Source organism: Mustela nivalis (genome assembly GCF_964662115.1).
Source record: "Mustela nivalis genome assembly, chromosome: 9".
In the NCBI taxonomy this organism is placed as follows: Eukaryota; Metazoa; Chordata; class Mammalia; order Carnivora; family Mustelidae; genus Mustela; species Mustela nivalis.
This window is the reverse complement of record NC_139028.1, coordinates 85,400,870-85,419,934: the sequence shown is the minus strand read 5'-3', so window position 1 is coordinate 85,419,934 and position 19,065 is coordinate 85,400,870. Positions and strand designations below refer to the sequence as shown.

General features: G+C 36.6%; 1 protein-coding gene across 4 annotated transcripts in view; it reads right to left on the bottom strand.

Moving 5' to 3' along the window:
* The window catches only part of ANO3 (anoctamin 3), a 407,782-nt gene that overhangs the window by 112,847 nt on the left and 275,870 nt on the right, over positions 1–19,065 (bottom strand). For all 4 annotated transcript variants that reach the window (XM_082682805.1, XM_082682806.1, XM_082682807.1 and 1 more), the window contains 2 exons: positions 13,731–13,889; positions 1,160–1,260 (listed from right to left, as the gene is read on the bottom strand). In XM_082682805.1, coding sequence (XP_082538931.1) covers positions 1,160–1,260; positions 13,731–13,889 — 260 coding nt within the window. The remainder of the gene's footprint in view (positions 1–1,159; positions 1,261–13,730; positions 13,890–19,065) is intronic.

Below are 19,065 nucleotides of genomic sequence, written 5' to 3'. Positions count from 1 at the left end.
ATAAATGAGAAGTTAGTTATTAAGGAGTTAATGTTACATCTATTATTTAAACTGATCTGGAAAATGTTCCAAGAAAACTCTGTGTTCCAGTATTTGTCAAACTGTTTTCCCAAGAACACCTACATATTAAGATTTTTTAAAAAATCCTATCCTCAAATGGAAAGGGTGCTTTGTAAAACCAACTCTTGAAATGTATAAAAATGGTCAGAATTACTAAAATATTAAAATTGCTAAGACAATACTTCTTTGCCATCTGCATCAGAATCCTGTGGGATGCTTGTTAAAAATGTATATACCTTCTGTTCTAGAATTTGTATGCCATAATCCCTGGGGGGAGGGCTCCAGGAACCTCATGTTTACTAAGTGTCTCAGGTGATTGTAATGCACTCTACAGGCAGCATGAGAGCCACTTCTCTAAAAATTCCTACAGTAAGTAAACTTAGTGTTCAACTCAGAAATTCAGAAACATATTTGCCCACAGGATATTTTTCTCTTAAGAACCTGTGGAACTAGTATTCCTTTGATACATTTCTGAAAAATGTTGCATATTAGTTCTAATATTTATATTATTATATCATGAGAATTTCAACAACATTTTCTATCAGTTTTAGTAATGTATCAATTGTAAACATTATTTTAAAAGACATGTTATAGGGAGGCCCGTGAGTAGTGCAGTCAGTTAAATGTCTGACTCATTCCCATGTATCCTCTGAGATTGAGGACAGCTCTAAGAGATTACGTGTTTGAACTGCAAGGAATGATTCTTGCTAACTGCTAGACCAAGAGAAACACTCTCTCTGCTTACAAACAGATGCTACATATACATTCTGCCTTCCACTAAAGCCGTGAGACCCACCCATATGAAATAAGAACTGAGACTGATCTTGGAAAAAGGAAGTCAAACTCTGAAAACAACCATTTTTCCCTCCCTCTAGGCCAGTCCACCTAGAAACGTTATAAAACATCCAAGGGACCATAAATTTTATCACATTTGGCAAATATATGAGGAGGGGAAAAAAAAGTGTCCAAGATATTCTAACATTTGGAAGAAAAAGCTCTGTAGAAAGAGTTAATTAACATTTGTTTCTCTAAAGTTTTGCAAAGAACAGAATAATCTTTGAGATACATTGAGATAGAGTGAAGTAAAATTTGGAAGTACCTGAAGGGCATCCTGATATTTAGTCTTTCTGCATACTTGCACAGCGTATCCCATGGAATATGAATTTTAATAAACATGATATCAGGGTTTGCGACAGCTGGCTGCAAAGGATAGAAAGGCAGTTATCATTATCTAGAATCAAAGTTGATGATATTGTGCCACAATTTGATTTGAAAAGAAAGAACACGGTCACCGTGTCACCACATAAATCATTGTCACTGATTTAATCAGGATTTATATGAATAAAAATTTGTAATGCAGAAAAACCTTCATAAAAATGTAATAATGCCATTGCATATAAGAATGATTTTTTTCTTATATTGACTGTTATCAAGATCCGGAATACCCAACCAGAAAAATCACGAGCCAGTTAGGAATCTAAAGTTATTCTTGTTGGAAACTTTATCATCATTCTGCTCAGAGGGAACAGAAAACACTCACAGCTGCCACTAATCATTCATTGATTCATTCACTTACTCTTCTAGCAGATTTTATTGAGTAACTAATACTGGCTAGGTCCTATGAAAATCCTGGGAGAAAAAATGGAGCATAAATCATACAAGTCCATGACCCTACAGAGCTGTCAAATTTGCACACTTACTTTAACCTTTTAGTCCAGAAGAATTGAAGTGTCTTTGATCCACACAAAAGGTTTTTTTTTTTTTTTAAAGATTTTATTTATTTATTTGACAGAGAGAGAAATCACAAGTAGGCGGAGAGTCAGGCAGAGAGAGAGAGAGAGAAGCAGGCTCCCGCTGAGCAAAGAGCCCGATGCGGGGCTCGATCCCAGGACACTGAGATCATGACCTGAGCCGAAGGCAGCGGCTTAATCCACTGAGCCACCCAGGCGCCCCCCACACAAAAGGTTTTTAAGCAGAATCAATTGTGCACCAAAATTATTAATGGGGCTTTTAACAAAATTCTAATTCTTAAGAATTCCTAGAATTGGATTCCATTGTTCTGAATATTTTGTTCATATTACTAATAGATAATCAGTTGCATTTTCAAAAAAGATTTTATTTATTTATCTGACAGAGAGAGAGAGAGATCACAAGTGTGTGTGGGGAGAGAGAGATCACAAGTGTGTGTCTGTTGAGCAGAGAGCATGACCTGAGCAGAAGGCAGAGGCTTAACCCACTGAGCCACCCAGAGCACCCCTGCAGCTGCATTTTGAACCAGATAATTATCAGGATTCTTAGATGTGTCCCACTAGGCTAAAATAGGTAACTATATAATTGACTAGTTTGGCCTTACATATCATTCATGGTCATATTCTTTTTTTTTTTTTTTTTTAAGCCTAGACAGTTATTATTTTTTTTTTAAGATTTTATTTATCCATTTGACAGACAGAGATCACAAGTAAGCAGAGAGGCAGAGAGAGAGAGAGAGGAGGAAGCAGGCTCCCTGCTGAGCAGAGAGCCTAATGTGGGGCTTGATCCCAGGACCCTGGATCATGACCTGAGCCAAAGGCAGAGGCTTAACCCACTGAGACACCCAGTGCCCCTAAAGCCTAGACAGTTATTTTCTCAAGGTCCTGTACTATCTGAGGCCCACATAGCAAGAAGGATGAATGTGACTATTCTAGGAGTGAATTCCACAGAGTTTACCCTTCAGGTGGTTATTGATGCTAATATATAAAGGAACAATTATGTTTTGCTTTCACTTAGCAAGGTTGCTAGGTTAGACACAACTGGACTCTATTTGATTAGCACTGTTCATTTAAATTTCAGATAGCTGGAACTTCTCAAGAAACATAATCATCTTAAAAGCTCAGAAGTATGGAAGAAATTTATCATTTTAATTTAAAATCACATATATTTTATAATTAAACTGTACAGTTTTATGTCCACACATTAATATATTCATAAATTTATAATCAATACATTATATCCAAAATATAGCCCTGGGGGTGCCTGGGTGGCTCAGTGGGTTAGGCCTTTGTCTTTGGCCCAGGTCATGATCTCAGAGTCCTGGGATCAAGCCCCACATCAGGCTCTCTGCTCAACAGAGAGCCTCCTTCTCCCTCTTTCTCTGCCTGCCTCTCTCCTATTTGTGATCTCTCTCTCTGTGTCAAATAAATAAATAAAATCTTAAAACACATTTATTTTAAGATTTTATATATATGTATATATATATATATATATACATATATATAGCTTATATTTTAGGTGTGGCTGATTTCATAAGTTTGCAGAACAATATTTCAAGTATGTATCACCAATATTTAAAGAGTATTCTTAGAAAACCATGGGGCAATCATCTGACTGATACTCAGATATAGGGGGCATCATTGCCATAGGACAGGCACTTTTATTGAACAGCATTTGCTAAAGTTTATTTCCCAGAGTACAATGAAAAAAGAAGCAAGATATTCCATGGTCAATAAAATTTTGGATTTCTCGCTAGAGGACTTGTGAGACACTTTAATATGTGTGTACTTGCTAAAAATATCCAAGAAGGTGAAAAAGTAAATTAAATTTCCAAAATTTGGGGCCATGGATTATTTTTTTCTTGAGAGTTTACTGAGGTACTTTTATTTTGCAAATCATCATGGGAAAAATAGCAAAACATGCTTTCATATAAGTATAATTTCCAAAGAGCTTTCCTACTTTGAATATGCTTGTTTTAAATTACAGGTAAAAAATGTGGAAATTAAATTAACAATGACACAGTATATGTTAAATATTAACAGGCCTTTGAATTTAGACCACATGCACCCCAATGTTTATAGCAGCAATGTCCACAACAACCATACTATGGGACGAGACCCGATGTCCACTGATAGATGAATGGATAAAGAAGATGTGGTATACATATATAATGGGATATTGCCCACCCATTAAGAACAATGAAATCTTGCCATTTGCAATGATGTGGATGGAACTGGAGGGCATAATGCTAAGAGAAATAAGTCAGTCAGGGAAGGACAAATACCATATGTTTTCACTCACGTGGAAATGAAGAAGCAATACAGATAACATCGGGGAAGAGAAGGAAAAAATACAATAAGATAAAAACAGAGAGAGAGGCAAACCAGAAGAGACTCTTAACTACAGGGAACAAACTGAAGGTTGTTGGTGGGGGGATGGGTAACTGGGTGATGGGTATTAAGGAGGGCATTTAATGTAATGAGCCCTGGATGTTACATGCAACTAATGAATCACTAAATTCTACCCCTGAAACTGCACTACATGTTAACTAAATTGAATTCAATAAAAAAAAAGAGAAAGGTTTCTGTGTAGGAGTGATAGATCAAGAAAATCTTTCTAAACATACAAAACATAAGCATTTAAATGACTCCTTCAATGAGGCAAGTGAAAGAAGAATGTCATGTTTTATTATAGTTTTTCCTGCTTTAGTCATACAAAAGTTCTTATATTCAAACTGATAACAAAGATCTTTCTTTTGAAATTATAGTGCTGGCTACTGGTGTTAGACCAACTTGCCTTTTCACTTACCAGGCACAACTTAAAGTTCTTCAATCCTAACTGCTTACTTAGAAACACACACACACACACACACACACACACACACACACACACACACGGTATGGTAGACAGAACAAAGTGTTTGGAATCACAAAGACTTAAGCATTAATTCCATCTTTACCATTTACTTAGCTCTGTGAGCTTGGGGAAATTACCTTATCTCTCTGATCCTGCTTTCTCTCCTGAGAACTGGAGACAATGATCTTAACTCACAGAGCTGTTAGGAGTGTTATGAGAGGCTGGACACAGAAACTACTCAAGTGTAAGAGGATATCCTGAATTGTTCATTCTCTGTCAAGAGCATGCTTCTTTAATCAGACGTGAGCCAAAATAATAGCTAATTTCAAAGCTTCACTAGAATCTTTCTCTCACACGCTCTTTCTCTTTTTTCTCTGTAATTCTTTATCCTTTAGTTGTGTAAGCCTTCAATAATAGGCCTTTTGAGTTATACAATTATAAAACCAGTAACAACCTATATTTGGGGGAAATTCTACAGTAACTAGAATCAAGTGATTAAAGAATTAAATATTTTTCTGTTAATATAAACTGGGTATAATTGTAATATAACTGTATTTCTGTGGACTAGGGTCTATTTGGAAAATATCTCTTCCTTTACGTGTATTTAAATTATCCTATACCTGTATGTTATAGCTAGTTCCTAGGGAGAAGTGGGCTCTTTTTTAGCAGCTATAAAGAGAGAAAAAAATGACACCCTAAAGATTACAGAAAACATATCAAGTACTAATTTTCCTCAGATTCTGGAAGAAAGGCCTCTGTGAAATGAATGAGTCTAGACACAGACAAAAACCAATCTATACCAGACTGACACATTCTACGCATGGAATGATTTAAGACTGAGTAACAAGCCCTTGAGAAATGCACTGATGTTTGAACATTGCATTCCCTCCAATGGTACCATGTGAGTTTGAAAGTAGGAATCTCTATTGTGAAACACACAGTTCCTGGGACAAAAAAAAATGGTCTTTCAGGAGCTGGACCTTAATCTAGTGTGAATGGAGATCTCATTCTCATTCAGAGCATCATGGTTCCTGAAGCCTAGGCATGTTGGTTGCCAGAGTACAGTTGTGGCATGAACAAGGTGTGAATGACACACGTTTTAGGAGAGGTATTAGAAGGTTTAACTCCCACAGCAGGAGAGCTTGGGTTCTATTCTACCAGGGGTATCCTGATTTGTTTTACCTTACAGTATGTACAATCAGAGTCGATCACTCTCCTCTTCCCCACAGCTCCCACCCTGGTCTAAACCATCATCATCTCTGGCTTAGATTCCTACAGTGCTGTCCAACAGAGACTCTGCTCACATTCTTGCCCCCAATAATGTATTCATAGCATAAGAGCCAGAGTAACCTTTAAAATAGAACTCAGATCATATAACTTCTCAGAACCCTTTCGCATTCAGAGTGAAAGCCAAAGTGTTTTCAGTGACCTACACAGCCTTTTATAATCTCATGCTCAATATCTTGCTAATCACTCTCTCCTACTACCTTACCCCTCACTCATTCTACTTCTTATCTTCCAGTCACTTGTTACAACTTGCTTGTCTTTACCCCATCTTTCTCACCTTCTCTATTCTTTTCCTTGTTGTATTTATTATCTTCTAATATGTGAATCTATTTATTTATGTTAGTGCCATGGAAGAAGCGATCTTCATTTTATTCATTTATGTTTACTAAGCACTGAGTTCCATGCTGGGCACAGAGTAGTCACTCACTAAGCATTTGTTGAATGGATGAATGAGTGCGTTAACTTATTTTAAGTACACGTCCTATGTAACTTGTACCTCACCAAGAGATGATGGAAACAAGAATGCAAATAAACCAGAATTATTCTGGAAGAGGCACTATGTCAAAATTCAAATTAGCATCATGAATAGCTGGCATAGCACTGATTATTAATTCATTCCTGTCAACCTTTAAGATGTGAAAATATCTAATACACTTAAATAAAAGAGATGCTTTAGAAAGATGTTTCTACATTAATTCTACCATCAAGGAGTGAAATGTCAAGCTAAGTGCACATACAGTTAGAACATTTCTAATTTTGTATGTCTTAACTTTAAATATATATAGATCTTTTTCAAGCAGCATGAACTGTCTTCTTTTATAACTTCCTCAACTTAATTTCTCTTTTGTTATACCTCTACTTAAAACAAAACAAAAGTAGTTTCGTGTTCTTGCAGCTACTGAGCAGGGGGTTGGTGAAGGGATGGTGTTGCCAGGGAGAAAGATTACTTTCCCCCTTGGAATCAAAAGCTCCCAATCTGCCGCTATTCTGTTAGCTCTGATGAAGGCAGCCTTTTCGGGTGGAACAAAACACCCACCGCCTTCACACTTCACATTATTATTTAATTATTCCATCCAAAATTCCCAAGAAGTAGAATATTCACTCTTGAGAGAAGGAATTTAAAAACTTGAGTTTTTACAAAGTCACTCTCTGCAAGCCAGTGGCAGAGAGCTGAAAGAAAACAGAATGTGGTAGTTGAAAAAGAACAGATCTAAGAAGACAAATTGCTCATACAACCTGAAAGTGTACTTGGAACACAAGCACAGTTACAGATCATCTACCTCTTCATTCATATGGCCTTCCAATATGAATCCCTAACTATTGATGATGTGATCGTCTAGAAATTGTCCATGTGAACGTGTGATACAATGAGGATTTGAAACCTGTTCTCTGCCAGACTCAAGGCTTAGCTCTGGTGAATGTAAATTTAAAAACTGGGAACTTGTTGCTTGAGGGATATTCCTATTTTTCAGCTAACAAGTCTGATACTTGCTGACATGTTCATAATTTCCTTTTCTCTATCCTCGTATTACAAACCCTTTCTTTTCCCTCCCTCCCTCTTCTCACCCTCTCCTCACCCTTCTTTCCCATCACCATTTAAGCATCTCATATAAGAATAAAGAAAGAAGGAGAGAATGAAACCTCCTAAGAGCTCTTGCCCATCTCTGGCTACTGCTTTCCATCCTCCCACCCCCAGGGTAACATTTGCTGCTGACTCTGCTTTTCCACCCTTCAAACCATGTCCATCTTGCTTGCACGTCTGTCTCCTCAGAGAGAGGATTCTCCTTGCTTTCACCAAAGATTTTTCTCAACCTCCAATGGAACGAGCCTCCTTCTTGTCTTACTGGACTGCTCAGCGGTACGTTACCCTGTTAGTCCCTTTTCCTTGTGACTCCTCTTCTTTGCCTCTTCCATCTACCTCCAACTCCTTCAAATGTCTACTCTCCTCTCCTACATTTTACAGGCTGTCCCCTAGATGCATTTTCTTTTCTTCTCTCTAGTGGCTTCATCCTAATACGTGGCTTATATTACCATCTATGTACTAAAGACAAAAGCATTAACTTTCAGTTCACACTCCTCAGTGGGCTCTAACACAAAATTCAAACATTTTCTACTTATATTTCTCAAAGGTCCCTTAATTACTAGCTTACGATCTTTGTTCCCATAATCCCACTCCACTTTCTCCCCGAATTTGCTCTCTTCTTGTCAAAAGTAGTTTTGTACTGGCTATTCTTTCTGCCAATAGTATTCTGTCCCCTAATCTTCCCATGATGGACTCCTTTTCATTTATAACTCTTTCGGATCACACATGCATACATAACTAACTACCTAGCCGCATTCCCTATATAAGTTATTCTGTTTGACGGGCACCTGGGTGGCTCAGTCAGTTAAGGATCTGACTCCTGATTTCAGTTCAGATCATGATCACCATGGGTGTAAGATCAAGCCCCTTGTTAGACTGCATGCTCAGTGGGGAGTTTGCTTGAGATTCTCTTCCTTCCTCTTCCTCCGACCCTCCCCCAACACATACAAACTCCTGCTAATTCTCTTTCTCTAAAATAAATAAAACTTGAAAAAAAACTTTAATAAATTATTCTGTTTTAATAATTGCATGACATTTCTCATTATGCAGTTTTTCTTGTTGATTTATGGTTTCTCTCCTATGAGAACGTTACCCATTTTTATCTATCTTGATTCCCATTTATCTCCAGAAGATAGTGTATAATAAGTACTTCATTAATGCTCCTTGAATGAATAAAGAAATAGCTCAAGCCACAATCCTAAATTACCCTTGAGATCTTCCTCTCTTTTCCTATCATAACCAAACCAAGTATCTACATTTTAACTTAAATATTTATTAGATCCATATCTTCCTCCTCCCTCTCTAATGCCATCCATGATATCTGTGCCTTTAGTCCTACTCTTCAAATCTATCCTCTTTTTAGGATTCCAAGGTATCTTCTTAGAAAACAAATATGGTCATGATCCTGCCCTGCTTAAATTTTTTCAATAGTTCCCCATTTTTCTTAAGAAAGTCATCAAAAGTCTTATATTACTAGGTGTAAGTATTTAGCCCTCACCATTCTTTCCATACTCATCTAGTACCCTTTTATTCTGGTACTAAAAAATGCCAGGGTCCTTCCTCCCACTACCATTAAGATAATCAATTGGTTCCTATGATGATGGGCTTTGGCATTAATAGATTAAGAGATCCCCAGGTGATTAGAATGTGTAGTCAGTACTGAAAACCATGTCTCGCCCTTTTATTTGACTTATTTTAAGTATTATCCATTTTTAAACTTCAAAGATTATTTTTTTAATTTCACTTCTTCCCTTCCTCTAGTGTTCCCTCACCCTCCAGACTAGATCACTGCCCTTGATATAAATCTTTCTAGGATTACTTTTTTGGGGGGAGGGGTCACTTATCACAGATTATGATAAGTTATCATAATTATGAAAGAGGGGACTTGACTACAGAGCCAATGGAAATTAAAAGGTTAATAAAGGAATATTATGATTCACTCTATGCTCACATATGATAACCTAGATGAAATGGGCCAGTTTCTTTAAAGACACAATCTGCCAAAATTCACATACAAAAAGTACACAATCTGAATGGAACTGTATCTATTAAAGAGACGGAATCATTAATTAATAACTTTCCAAGAGGAAAAGCACCAGGCCCAGATAGGTACACTGATGGTTTCTACCAAGCAGAGATTGTGCCACTTTTCTATAATGTCTTTCAGAGTACAGAAGTGGAGGGGAAACATCCTAACTCATTCTATGAGGCCAGCACTACACTATTATTAAAATCATACAAAGGCACTGCAAGAAACAAACAAACAAACAAAAAAACTAAGACCGATATCTGTCATGAACATAGACACAAAAATTTTTAACAAAATATTAGGAAATAGAATCTAACAATGTATAAAAAGGATTATATACCCCAACCAATTGGGATCTATCCTAAGTATGCAAGGCCATTTCAGTATTTGAAAATCAACTAATGTGATCCATCATATCAACAGGCTGAAAAGGAAAAATCATATGATTATATTAATAGATGCATAAAAAGCATTTGACAAAATTCAATATCCATTCATGATAAAAACTAAGTAAACTAGCAATAAAGTTGAACTTATTCAACTTGAAAAGGATTGTTATAAAACACCTACAGCTAACATACTTAATGGTAAGAAACTAGAAGCTTTCCTGCTAAGATCAGGAAAAAGGCACCTGTTTACTCCTTTTCAACATTATACTGGAAGTACTAGCGAATACAGTGTGGTATAAAAAGAACAAAAATGGTACATAGACTCAGGAGGAATAAAGAAAACTCTCTTGTTCTCAGATGACATAGATGACAGAGACATGTAAAAATTTCAAACAAATCAACAATAACAACAAAAACAAATCCTGGGACCAATAAATAATTACAACAGGATTTTAGAAGATGGAAGGTTAATATATGCAAGTTATTGCTTTCTTTCAGCAATGAACAATGGAATTTGAAAGTAAAAACACAATACCATTTACATTAGTACCACAATGATCTAATTACTTGGGTATAAATCTAAAGAAAACATGTACAATATCTATATGAGGACAACTATAAAATTCTATTTAATGAGGTCAAAGAACTAAATAAATGGAGAGAGATTTCATGTTCATGGATAGGAAGACGATATTGTCAAGATGTCAGTTCGTCTCAACTTATCTATATATTTGTGCAATGCCAATCAAGATTTCAGCAAGTTATTTTGTGGATACTGACAAAGATTATGGAGAAGAAAAAGACCCAGAATAGCAAACACGACTTTGAAGGAGGATAACACATTTGGAGGACTGGCGCTACCTGACTTCAAGACTGACTAAATAACTACAGTAATGGAATTAGTGAATAAGTATGCAAGTAGAAAAATGGAACAGTATAGTGAGCCTAGAAATAGACCCACATAAATATCTATGACTTATGAAAGCCAGCTAATCTTTTGCAGAGAATCAAAGGTCAAACAATGGAGCAAAAACTGTTTTTTAAACACATGATGCTGGAACAACTGGACATCCACATGCAAAAGCTATCTAAACAAATCTAGACACAGTCCTTACACCCTTCATGAAAATTAGCTAAAAATAGATCAAGACCTAAATGTAAAATGAAAAACTAAGTAATTCTTAAAAGACAAAATAAGAAAAAATTTATATGACCTTGGGTATGAGGATGCTTTTAAAATATAACACCAGGCTAAGCCTGGTGGTGGGTATTAAGGAGGGCACGTATTGCAAGGAGCACTAGGTGTTGCACATAAACACTGAATCTTGGAGCACTGCATCAAAAACGAAGGATGTATTTTATGGTGACTAACAAGACAATAAAAAAAGATTAAAAAATTTAAAAAATAGGGGCGCCTGGGTGGTTTGGGCTGCTGCCTTTGGCTCGGGTCATGATCTCAGGGTCCTGGGATCGAGCCCCGCATTGGGCTCCCTGCTCCGCAGGAAGCCTGCTTCCCTCTCTCTCTCTCTCTCTCTGCCTGCCTCTCTGCCTACTTGTGATCTCTGTCTGTCAAATAAATAAATAAAATCTTTTAAAAATTTAAAAAATAAATTAAATAATAAATAAAATAAAATACCAAGAATACAGTCCATGAAAAAAATTGATAAGTTGGACTTGCTTAAAATTAAAAACTTCTGCTCTGTGAAAGACAGTGTCAAAAGAAATGAGTTATGGATATTGGGGAAGGGTATGCGCTATGGTGAGTGCTGTGAAGTGTGTAAACCTGGCGATTCACAGACCAGTACTACTAGGGCTAATAATACATTATATGTTTATAAAAAAATAAAAATATTTTTAAAAAAAGAAAGGAGAAAACAAGCAACAGACTAAAAAAAAATGTTTGCAACAGACATATTTGATAAAGAACAGTTACTCCAAAATATATAAAGAATTCTTAAAACTTAACAATAAGGGGCGCCTGGGTGGCTCAGTGGATTAAGCCGCTGCCTTCGGCTCAGGTCATGATCTCAGGGTCCTGGGATCGAGTCCCGCATCGGGCTCTCTGCTCAGCAGGGAGCCTGCTTCCTTCTCTCTCTCTCTCTGGCTGCCTCTCTGTCTACTTGTGATTTCTCTCTGTCAAATAAATAAATCTTAAAAAAAAAAAAAAAACTTAACAATAAGAATGGGGCGCCTGGGTGGCTCAGTGGGTTAAAACCTCTGCTACCAGCTCAGGTCATGATCCCAGGGTCCTGGGATCGAGCCCCTCATCGGGCTCTCTGATCAGCAGGGAGCATGCTTTCCTTCCTCTCTCTCTGTCTGCCTCTCTGCTTACTTGTGATCTCTGTCTGTCAAATAAATTTAAAACAAATTAAAAATTAACAATAAGAAAATAAACAGCTGAAAGGCCTTAACAGATACCTCACCAAACAAGATATATAGATGACAAATAAGCACATGAAAAGATGCTGTATGTCATACGTCAGGAAAATGCAAATTAAAAAAATGAGCTACCACTATCTACTATCCTACTAGAATGGCCACTGTTCAGAATACTGGCAGCAGCAAGTGCTGGTACGGACTTGGAGCAATGGGAACTCTCATTCATTGCTGGTGGGAATGAATGTAAAATGGGACGGTCATCTGGGAAGATGGTGTGAAGGTTTCTCACAAAAATGAACATACTTTTACCATATGACCCAGTAATCCACTCCTTGGTATTTACCCAAAGTTTAAAACTTATGTCCACACAAAAGCCTGTACAAGGATGCTTGAAGCAGCTTTATTCATAACTGTCAAAGCCTAGAAGCCACCAAGAGGTCCTTCAGTAGGTGAATGAAGAAACACACTGTGGTACATCTATATTATGGAAAAGTTTTCAGCACTAAAATGGAATTATCTATAAAGCCATGAAAAGACATGGAGCAGCCTTAAGTACATATGACTCGGTGGAAGACATCAAGCCTGAAACGGCTATAAATTGTATGATTCCACCATCAGACATTCTGCGAAAGGTAAAATTATGGAGACAGTAAGAAGATCAGTGGTTGCCGGGAGCTGAAGGTGGCAGAGAGAGGCACAGGATTTTTAGGACAGTGAAAATACTTTGCACTATACCATAGGGTAGATACATGTTATTCATGTTATTGTACATTTACCCGAACCCATATCATGTACAACGTCAAGAGTGACCACTATTGGACTATGGGTGATAATAATGAGTCCATGTAGGTTCATTAATCCTAACAAAGGTATCACTCTGGTACAAGGATCTTGATGATGGGAGAAAATCTGTGGGAGCAGGAGGTCTATGGGAAATCTCTGTACCTTCTTCTCGGTTTTGTCGTGATCCTAAAATAGCCCTAAAAAAAAATAAGGTCTGAAATAAAATAAAAGCATTAGGGGGAAAAAAAAAGGACTGAGGAGGAACTCATTTACAGTTCCAATATTAAAACCCAGACATTAACGGCTTGGCACTCTTTCAGCATTTTTCGTTTCGTAGGTTTTGTACTTTATATAGGTATAATGATTTCTTTTTCAATTTGTGAAATCGTAAAAATAGTTATGCCCTTTGAAAAATATTTAAATTTACGGAAATGTGTAAGTAAAAAAGGAATACACATTTAAATGGGACCATACATACGTATTTCTTTTACATTTGGGAGAAAATAACTATGCATTTTATAGAAACATGTGTGATACGCTTCCCATGCTAAAACATAAGAGATTATATCTCTCCTAGCCCATTATGTCACACAAGAAGTGTTATTAAAGCACCTACTTCCTTTTCCAACATCAGGCCTTCTGCTCGGAGGTTCTTTTCAAATGTGTTTCTTTTGTCATATTGTATATTTGACTTCCTGTAAACCAGGATGTAATCAATCCGTTTTTTGCCATCTTTAAACAGAAGTCCACTGGATGCTATGTAATTCATGTCATTCTGCAAATAAAACAATGCTTGTTAATAGCGTAGGTTAGACAAGCACACATATTTTGGTTTCAGTCACTTTGGTTTGGATATGGGCAATCCAAAAGCAAAGCAAAAAAAAAAAATGTGTTGTTTTACATTCCAGTTATAAGACATGGAAAGATGATTAAAGAAAGTTGCAATCTATAATGGGAGACAAGCTAACAAGTGATGTTCAGAATTTGAAATTACACACTCATACCAGAAACTGGTTCTCTGATGTTGGCATCAAAATGTGTATGTTTTATTCAATAAGGTCCTATAAAAATAATATCAGCTAGCATATATTGCATATTTATTCAACATCAGTCTCAGACTTAAGTGCCTTACATGTTTGATCTTATTTAATACTTACAACTCCCATTTCAAAAATAAAGGCACGAAGTCTGAATAAGTACTGAAGCCAACATAGCTTCCAATATTAAATGATACTCAGAATAGATACTATTTTCTAAACTTATGTTCAACAACACTAAACCAAACAATAATTCCTGAGCTGCTTGCTCCCCAAATACTTGTTCACAGGATATAAATCCGTGAGCCCACTGAAAGAGCTTACTTACCAAGACTAATCACTTGCTCATCAAAATCGCTTTAAGGCCCTCCCCTTGCTGCGCCCATCCACCCACGCTATTTTTTTATATACTGGTCAATTTTCCACCAAATTCCTGCCTTGCGAGACTTACCTGACCTGACAGCTGAGGCACCTGAGTGATCTGCCACATTAGAAATGACATCATATAACTCCTCTCCCCGAGACCCTTAGCCCACTTTCCCCAGTCTATTTTTCTTGGCACTTACTAACTTCTACCATGTTATATAACACTAAACAATATATTATCTTTTGTTTGCTGTCTGCCTTGTCCTACTAGAGTAAAAACTGTATCAAGGTAAGGGTTTTGTTGTTGTTGTTGTTTCATCATTTTGCCTCAGAGTATTCCAGACATCTAACCCAGAATCAGATACATAGTAGGCATCAATAAGTATTTGTGAGAGGAACAAAGGAAGGCAGGCAATATCCATAATCCTGTGTATCTAGGTAAGGCTGACCTCAAGGATATAAGGCCAAGAAGAAATCGTGTTTTCATTTCTCATCCTCTCCCCTCCAGTACTTAAAACAAATAAAATTACTAGAGGTGAAGATAATTGCAAAATTACAGCTGAACTGCAATAGGCATGGTGTGCCCTTTGCTTTATACCCACTTCATTTATGACCCATTGTCTCCAGACATCTTTGTATTAATTTAAACAAGGACTGGGTTAAAACAAAATCATATACAAATTTTCTTCTGCATTTTCCTTTGCTTGAAGTATACCATCCGCTCCAGTCCATTATTAAGGATCATCTGAGTCTTATGGTACTAATAACATATTTAGTCCCAGGTGAAGGCAAAAGTCCTTCAATGAGAAGACCTAGAAGTAAATGAATGGTTGGTAGGAAAAATAAAAGAAAATAAGATAGTTTTTTAATCCATTTTACGTGCTTTTCATATTTTTAATTTTTTTAAAGATTTTATTTATTTTAGAGAGAACGAAATAATCACAAGGGAGAGGGATCACAGAGGCAGAAGGAGAAGCAGACTCGCCGCTGAGCAGAGAGCCTGATGCGGGGCTGGAACCCAGGACCTGAGATCATGACCCAAAGAGAGGCGGATGCCCAAATGATCAGGCCACCCAGGCGTCACTGTGCTTTTCATATTTTAAAAGCAGCATGGACTGAAAGTGGAACCCTGTCAGATACTGTTACCCATTGTTCTAAGTCTAAGCAAAACAAATGTTCAACTCTCCCAGAGAAACAGCTGCCTTACTATCAAATAAAATCAATATTATTTTTTGTTGTTTTTATAATAAGTGACCTTAGGCATTATTCACAGCTTTTGTTTCTGAGTGAATGTGTTCTCAGTCAAACTATATTAACTAGAATTCTAATTTATTATCTAATGATTCTATGAATTCTAAATTATTAATGATGAGTTTTACCAGGCCAAATGAAAAATAGTGATCAAAATGGTAATAGATAAGCATGGAGAGATATGGAAATCTCTTCTGAATCTTGTTTAAAAAATGTCGTATAGGGGTGCCTGGGTGGTTCTGCCGGTTAAGACTGGCTCTTCATTTCAACTCAGGTCATGTTCTCAGGGTCTTGAGATCAAGCCTCGCATTAGGCTGTAGCCTCAGCATGGTGTCTGCTTATTCTCTCTTTTCCTCTCCTTCTGCCCCTGCCGCCCTGTGCTCTCTATCTCAATCCATCTAAAAAATAATAAATAAATAAATAAATAAATCTTTAAAAAATTGTATAGGTTTATATAATTCTAAGGTTATAGGCATTGTATTTTACTTTAATAGATATATGGCAATTATTAACCAATATATTGATTAACCATGTTCAAACCTTAAAAAGCAGAACTGGCAGGAAATTCATTCCACATATCATTGTATCTAGACACCAAAAGAACAACTTCTTTAATTGTTCGATATAATAATGTTCATTCGAACATGAAATCAAGACTTATCTCTTAAATTATCTGGAATAGTGAAATGTCTTTCAATCACAATATAGATGCATTTAATTTAGAAACAATTTTCATGTTTATGAATCTCAGAAGACAGAATAAAACTAGTTTTGCTCAGAATAGCTGGGATGCTGATCATCCACCAGGTACCTTATCTTTTAACAGTTCTGAAAACAACTTAATTATTTAATGCATTACAAACCACAAAGCTCAGGTACTTTCAGAAAAGCTGGCCTCTCTAAAGAATATCTCGACAATATGCATGTTACGGCTCATGCTGAGAAAGAATCCTTTGCAAAGATTTTTGCACATTTAAAGTAGCAACAGAAGTCTGCCTATTTGCATGAAAAGGCACTTTTGGGTGTTTTTTAAATAAAATTATGGTAGTAACTGCCTGTTTGTGAGATGCATATTTTTTTCAGTATTTGTTCTTTTCAAGCTAACAAGAACTTATTGAACACCTAATATATGCTAGGTACCGTGTTAAACTTGGGGGATAAATGTAAGAGGACAAAGAAGTCTTTCAGGAAATTTAGCATACATCTGGAGTGGCAGACATGTAGATGTTTAGTTACAATGCTCTCTAACATGTGCAGGAATAGAGGCCTGAGCTTTGGAATTGAAGAACGTCAAGGTGTATGAGAGGAAGACTGATTAACACATGCCAGGAGCCAGTAAGGGTCATGTTGTCTTGGGTGAATTTATCATGGTCCTCTGTCAGGCAGATATGAAATTAGGTCAGGTCATTAATCTGCAAGTGATTGCTGACCGATTACATGGTTACCATACTTTTGAGTTAGTATAATTCAGTATGATATGCTGGTTACGGTACTGGTATCTGTATCAGACAGACTGGGGTTTTAATTAATTGTATTCTTAGGTAACTTAATCTCACTTCTCAGCTTCAATTCACACAGCTTTTCAGGGAAGATAACAGTATTATCAACATTGTAAGATTATAGTTATGACTAAATGAGGTAATATACACAGGCTACTCTCAATGTTGTCTGACCTTTTGAGATTAAAAAAAAGTCAGCTATGGGGCGCCTGGGTGGCTCAGTGGGTTAAGCCTCTGCCTTCGGCTCAGGTCATGATCTCAGGGTCCTGGGATCAAGCCCTGCATCGGGCTTTCTGCTCAGCAGGGAGCCTACTTCCTCCTCTCTCTCTCTGCCTGCCTCTCTGCCTCCTTGAGATCTCTGTCAAATAAATAAATAAAATCTTTAAAAAAAAATTTAAAAAGTCAGCTGTTATCACAAAAAATAATGTAAAATATGTATGCAGTGTATTAATTTGTTTTGGGATCTGTCTTGTTTTCTGATTATTCCAATGACTCCTTCTAATTTTTTGGAAAATTATCTTCTTCAGGACAAAAACAGATGGAAACATAGATAAGTAATCCAAAGGATGTTAGTGTGGATATGGAATCAGAGCAAAGGAAAGCAGGTATCCTTTGCATATACTTGTGAAACAGCATTTATAAAACAAAAAGTGCAATAAACAAATGCATAACAGTGAATTATTATAAGACAAATACCTGTATAATTACTACCTAAGTCAAGAAACAGAACCCCCCATCTCCTTCAGAAGCCCCCTTACATCATCTTTCTTAGTTGTGATGTCCTCCCTCTTCATGCCCCTCCTTAGAAGGTAGTCATAATCCTATTGTTTATGAAACTAATTTCTTGCCTTTCCTTAGTTTTATTATCAAGGGACATATCCTTAAACACTATATTTTAGTTCTGTCTCTTTTCAAACTTTGTGCAAATGCAAATATAAAATGAATAAACTTTTTTGTCTGGCTTCTTTCCTGTTACATTATGGGTGTGCAATACATCTCTAATTTTCTTGTATTTGTAGTTCGTCTTTTTTCACTGTTATATTATTATATAAATACAAAAAAAAACTTATTTATGCTTCTCTTAACTGCTATTCAGGCTGTTTCCAGTCTCGGCTATTAAAAATAAAGCTATAATAAACATTCATGTGTGTATCTTGCAATACACATGTGCATACATATCAGCATGTACCTAGGAGAAAAATCGTTGATTAACAAGAAAAATTTTCTTTCAACCCCTCAGTATGCCACACAACTCAGAATGGAGCCCATGAGTACAGAGTCTAATGCAATTTCTGATGTCTTTTAAGATTTTATAGAACATGGATGGCTTTGTACAGATGGAATCTTCTTGATTATTGAATCCTGGTCTTAGTAAGTTACTAACTAACTTAGTAAGTTACTGGTCTCTACTAAGTTACTTTTGCTTAAAAATGGACTTGTTTTGCCATACTATGTGGCATGAAAACCTCTAGTATGCATAGGTTTCAAGTGCTGTCAATATCTACTCCCACCTGCAATAGTCCTTTTATCCAAATTTTGCTATTCAGAATGCAATCAGTTATTGTCATGCCCTCTTCCTGGGTATTTCTGTTTCTGTTTGGATTGAGAGAGAGAGAGAGAGAGAGGCACATGTGGACAAGGCATGACTCTGGCTCAGAAAATTGGTGTTTTTAAGGGCAGTGGATGCTTAGTTTCCTTCGCTGTGTGGCCCTTACAGTCCAACATTTCAGACCAATGATGGGCCAGGCTAGCCCAACTCTCCACTGTGATCTGGTTTCATTTCTTAAGGCCAAGTTTC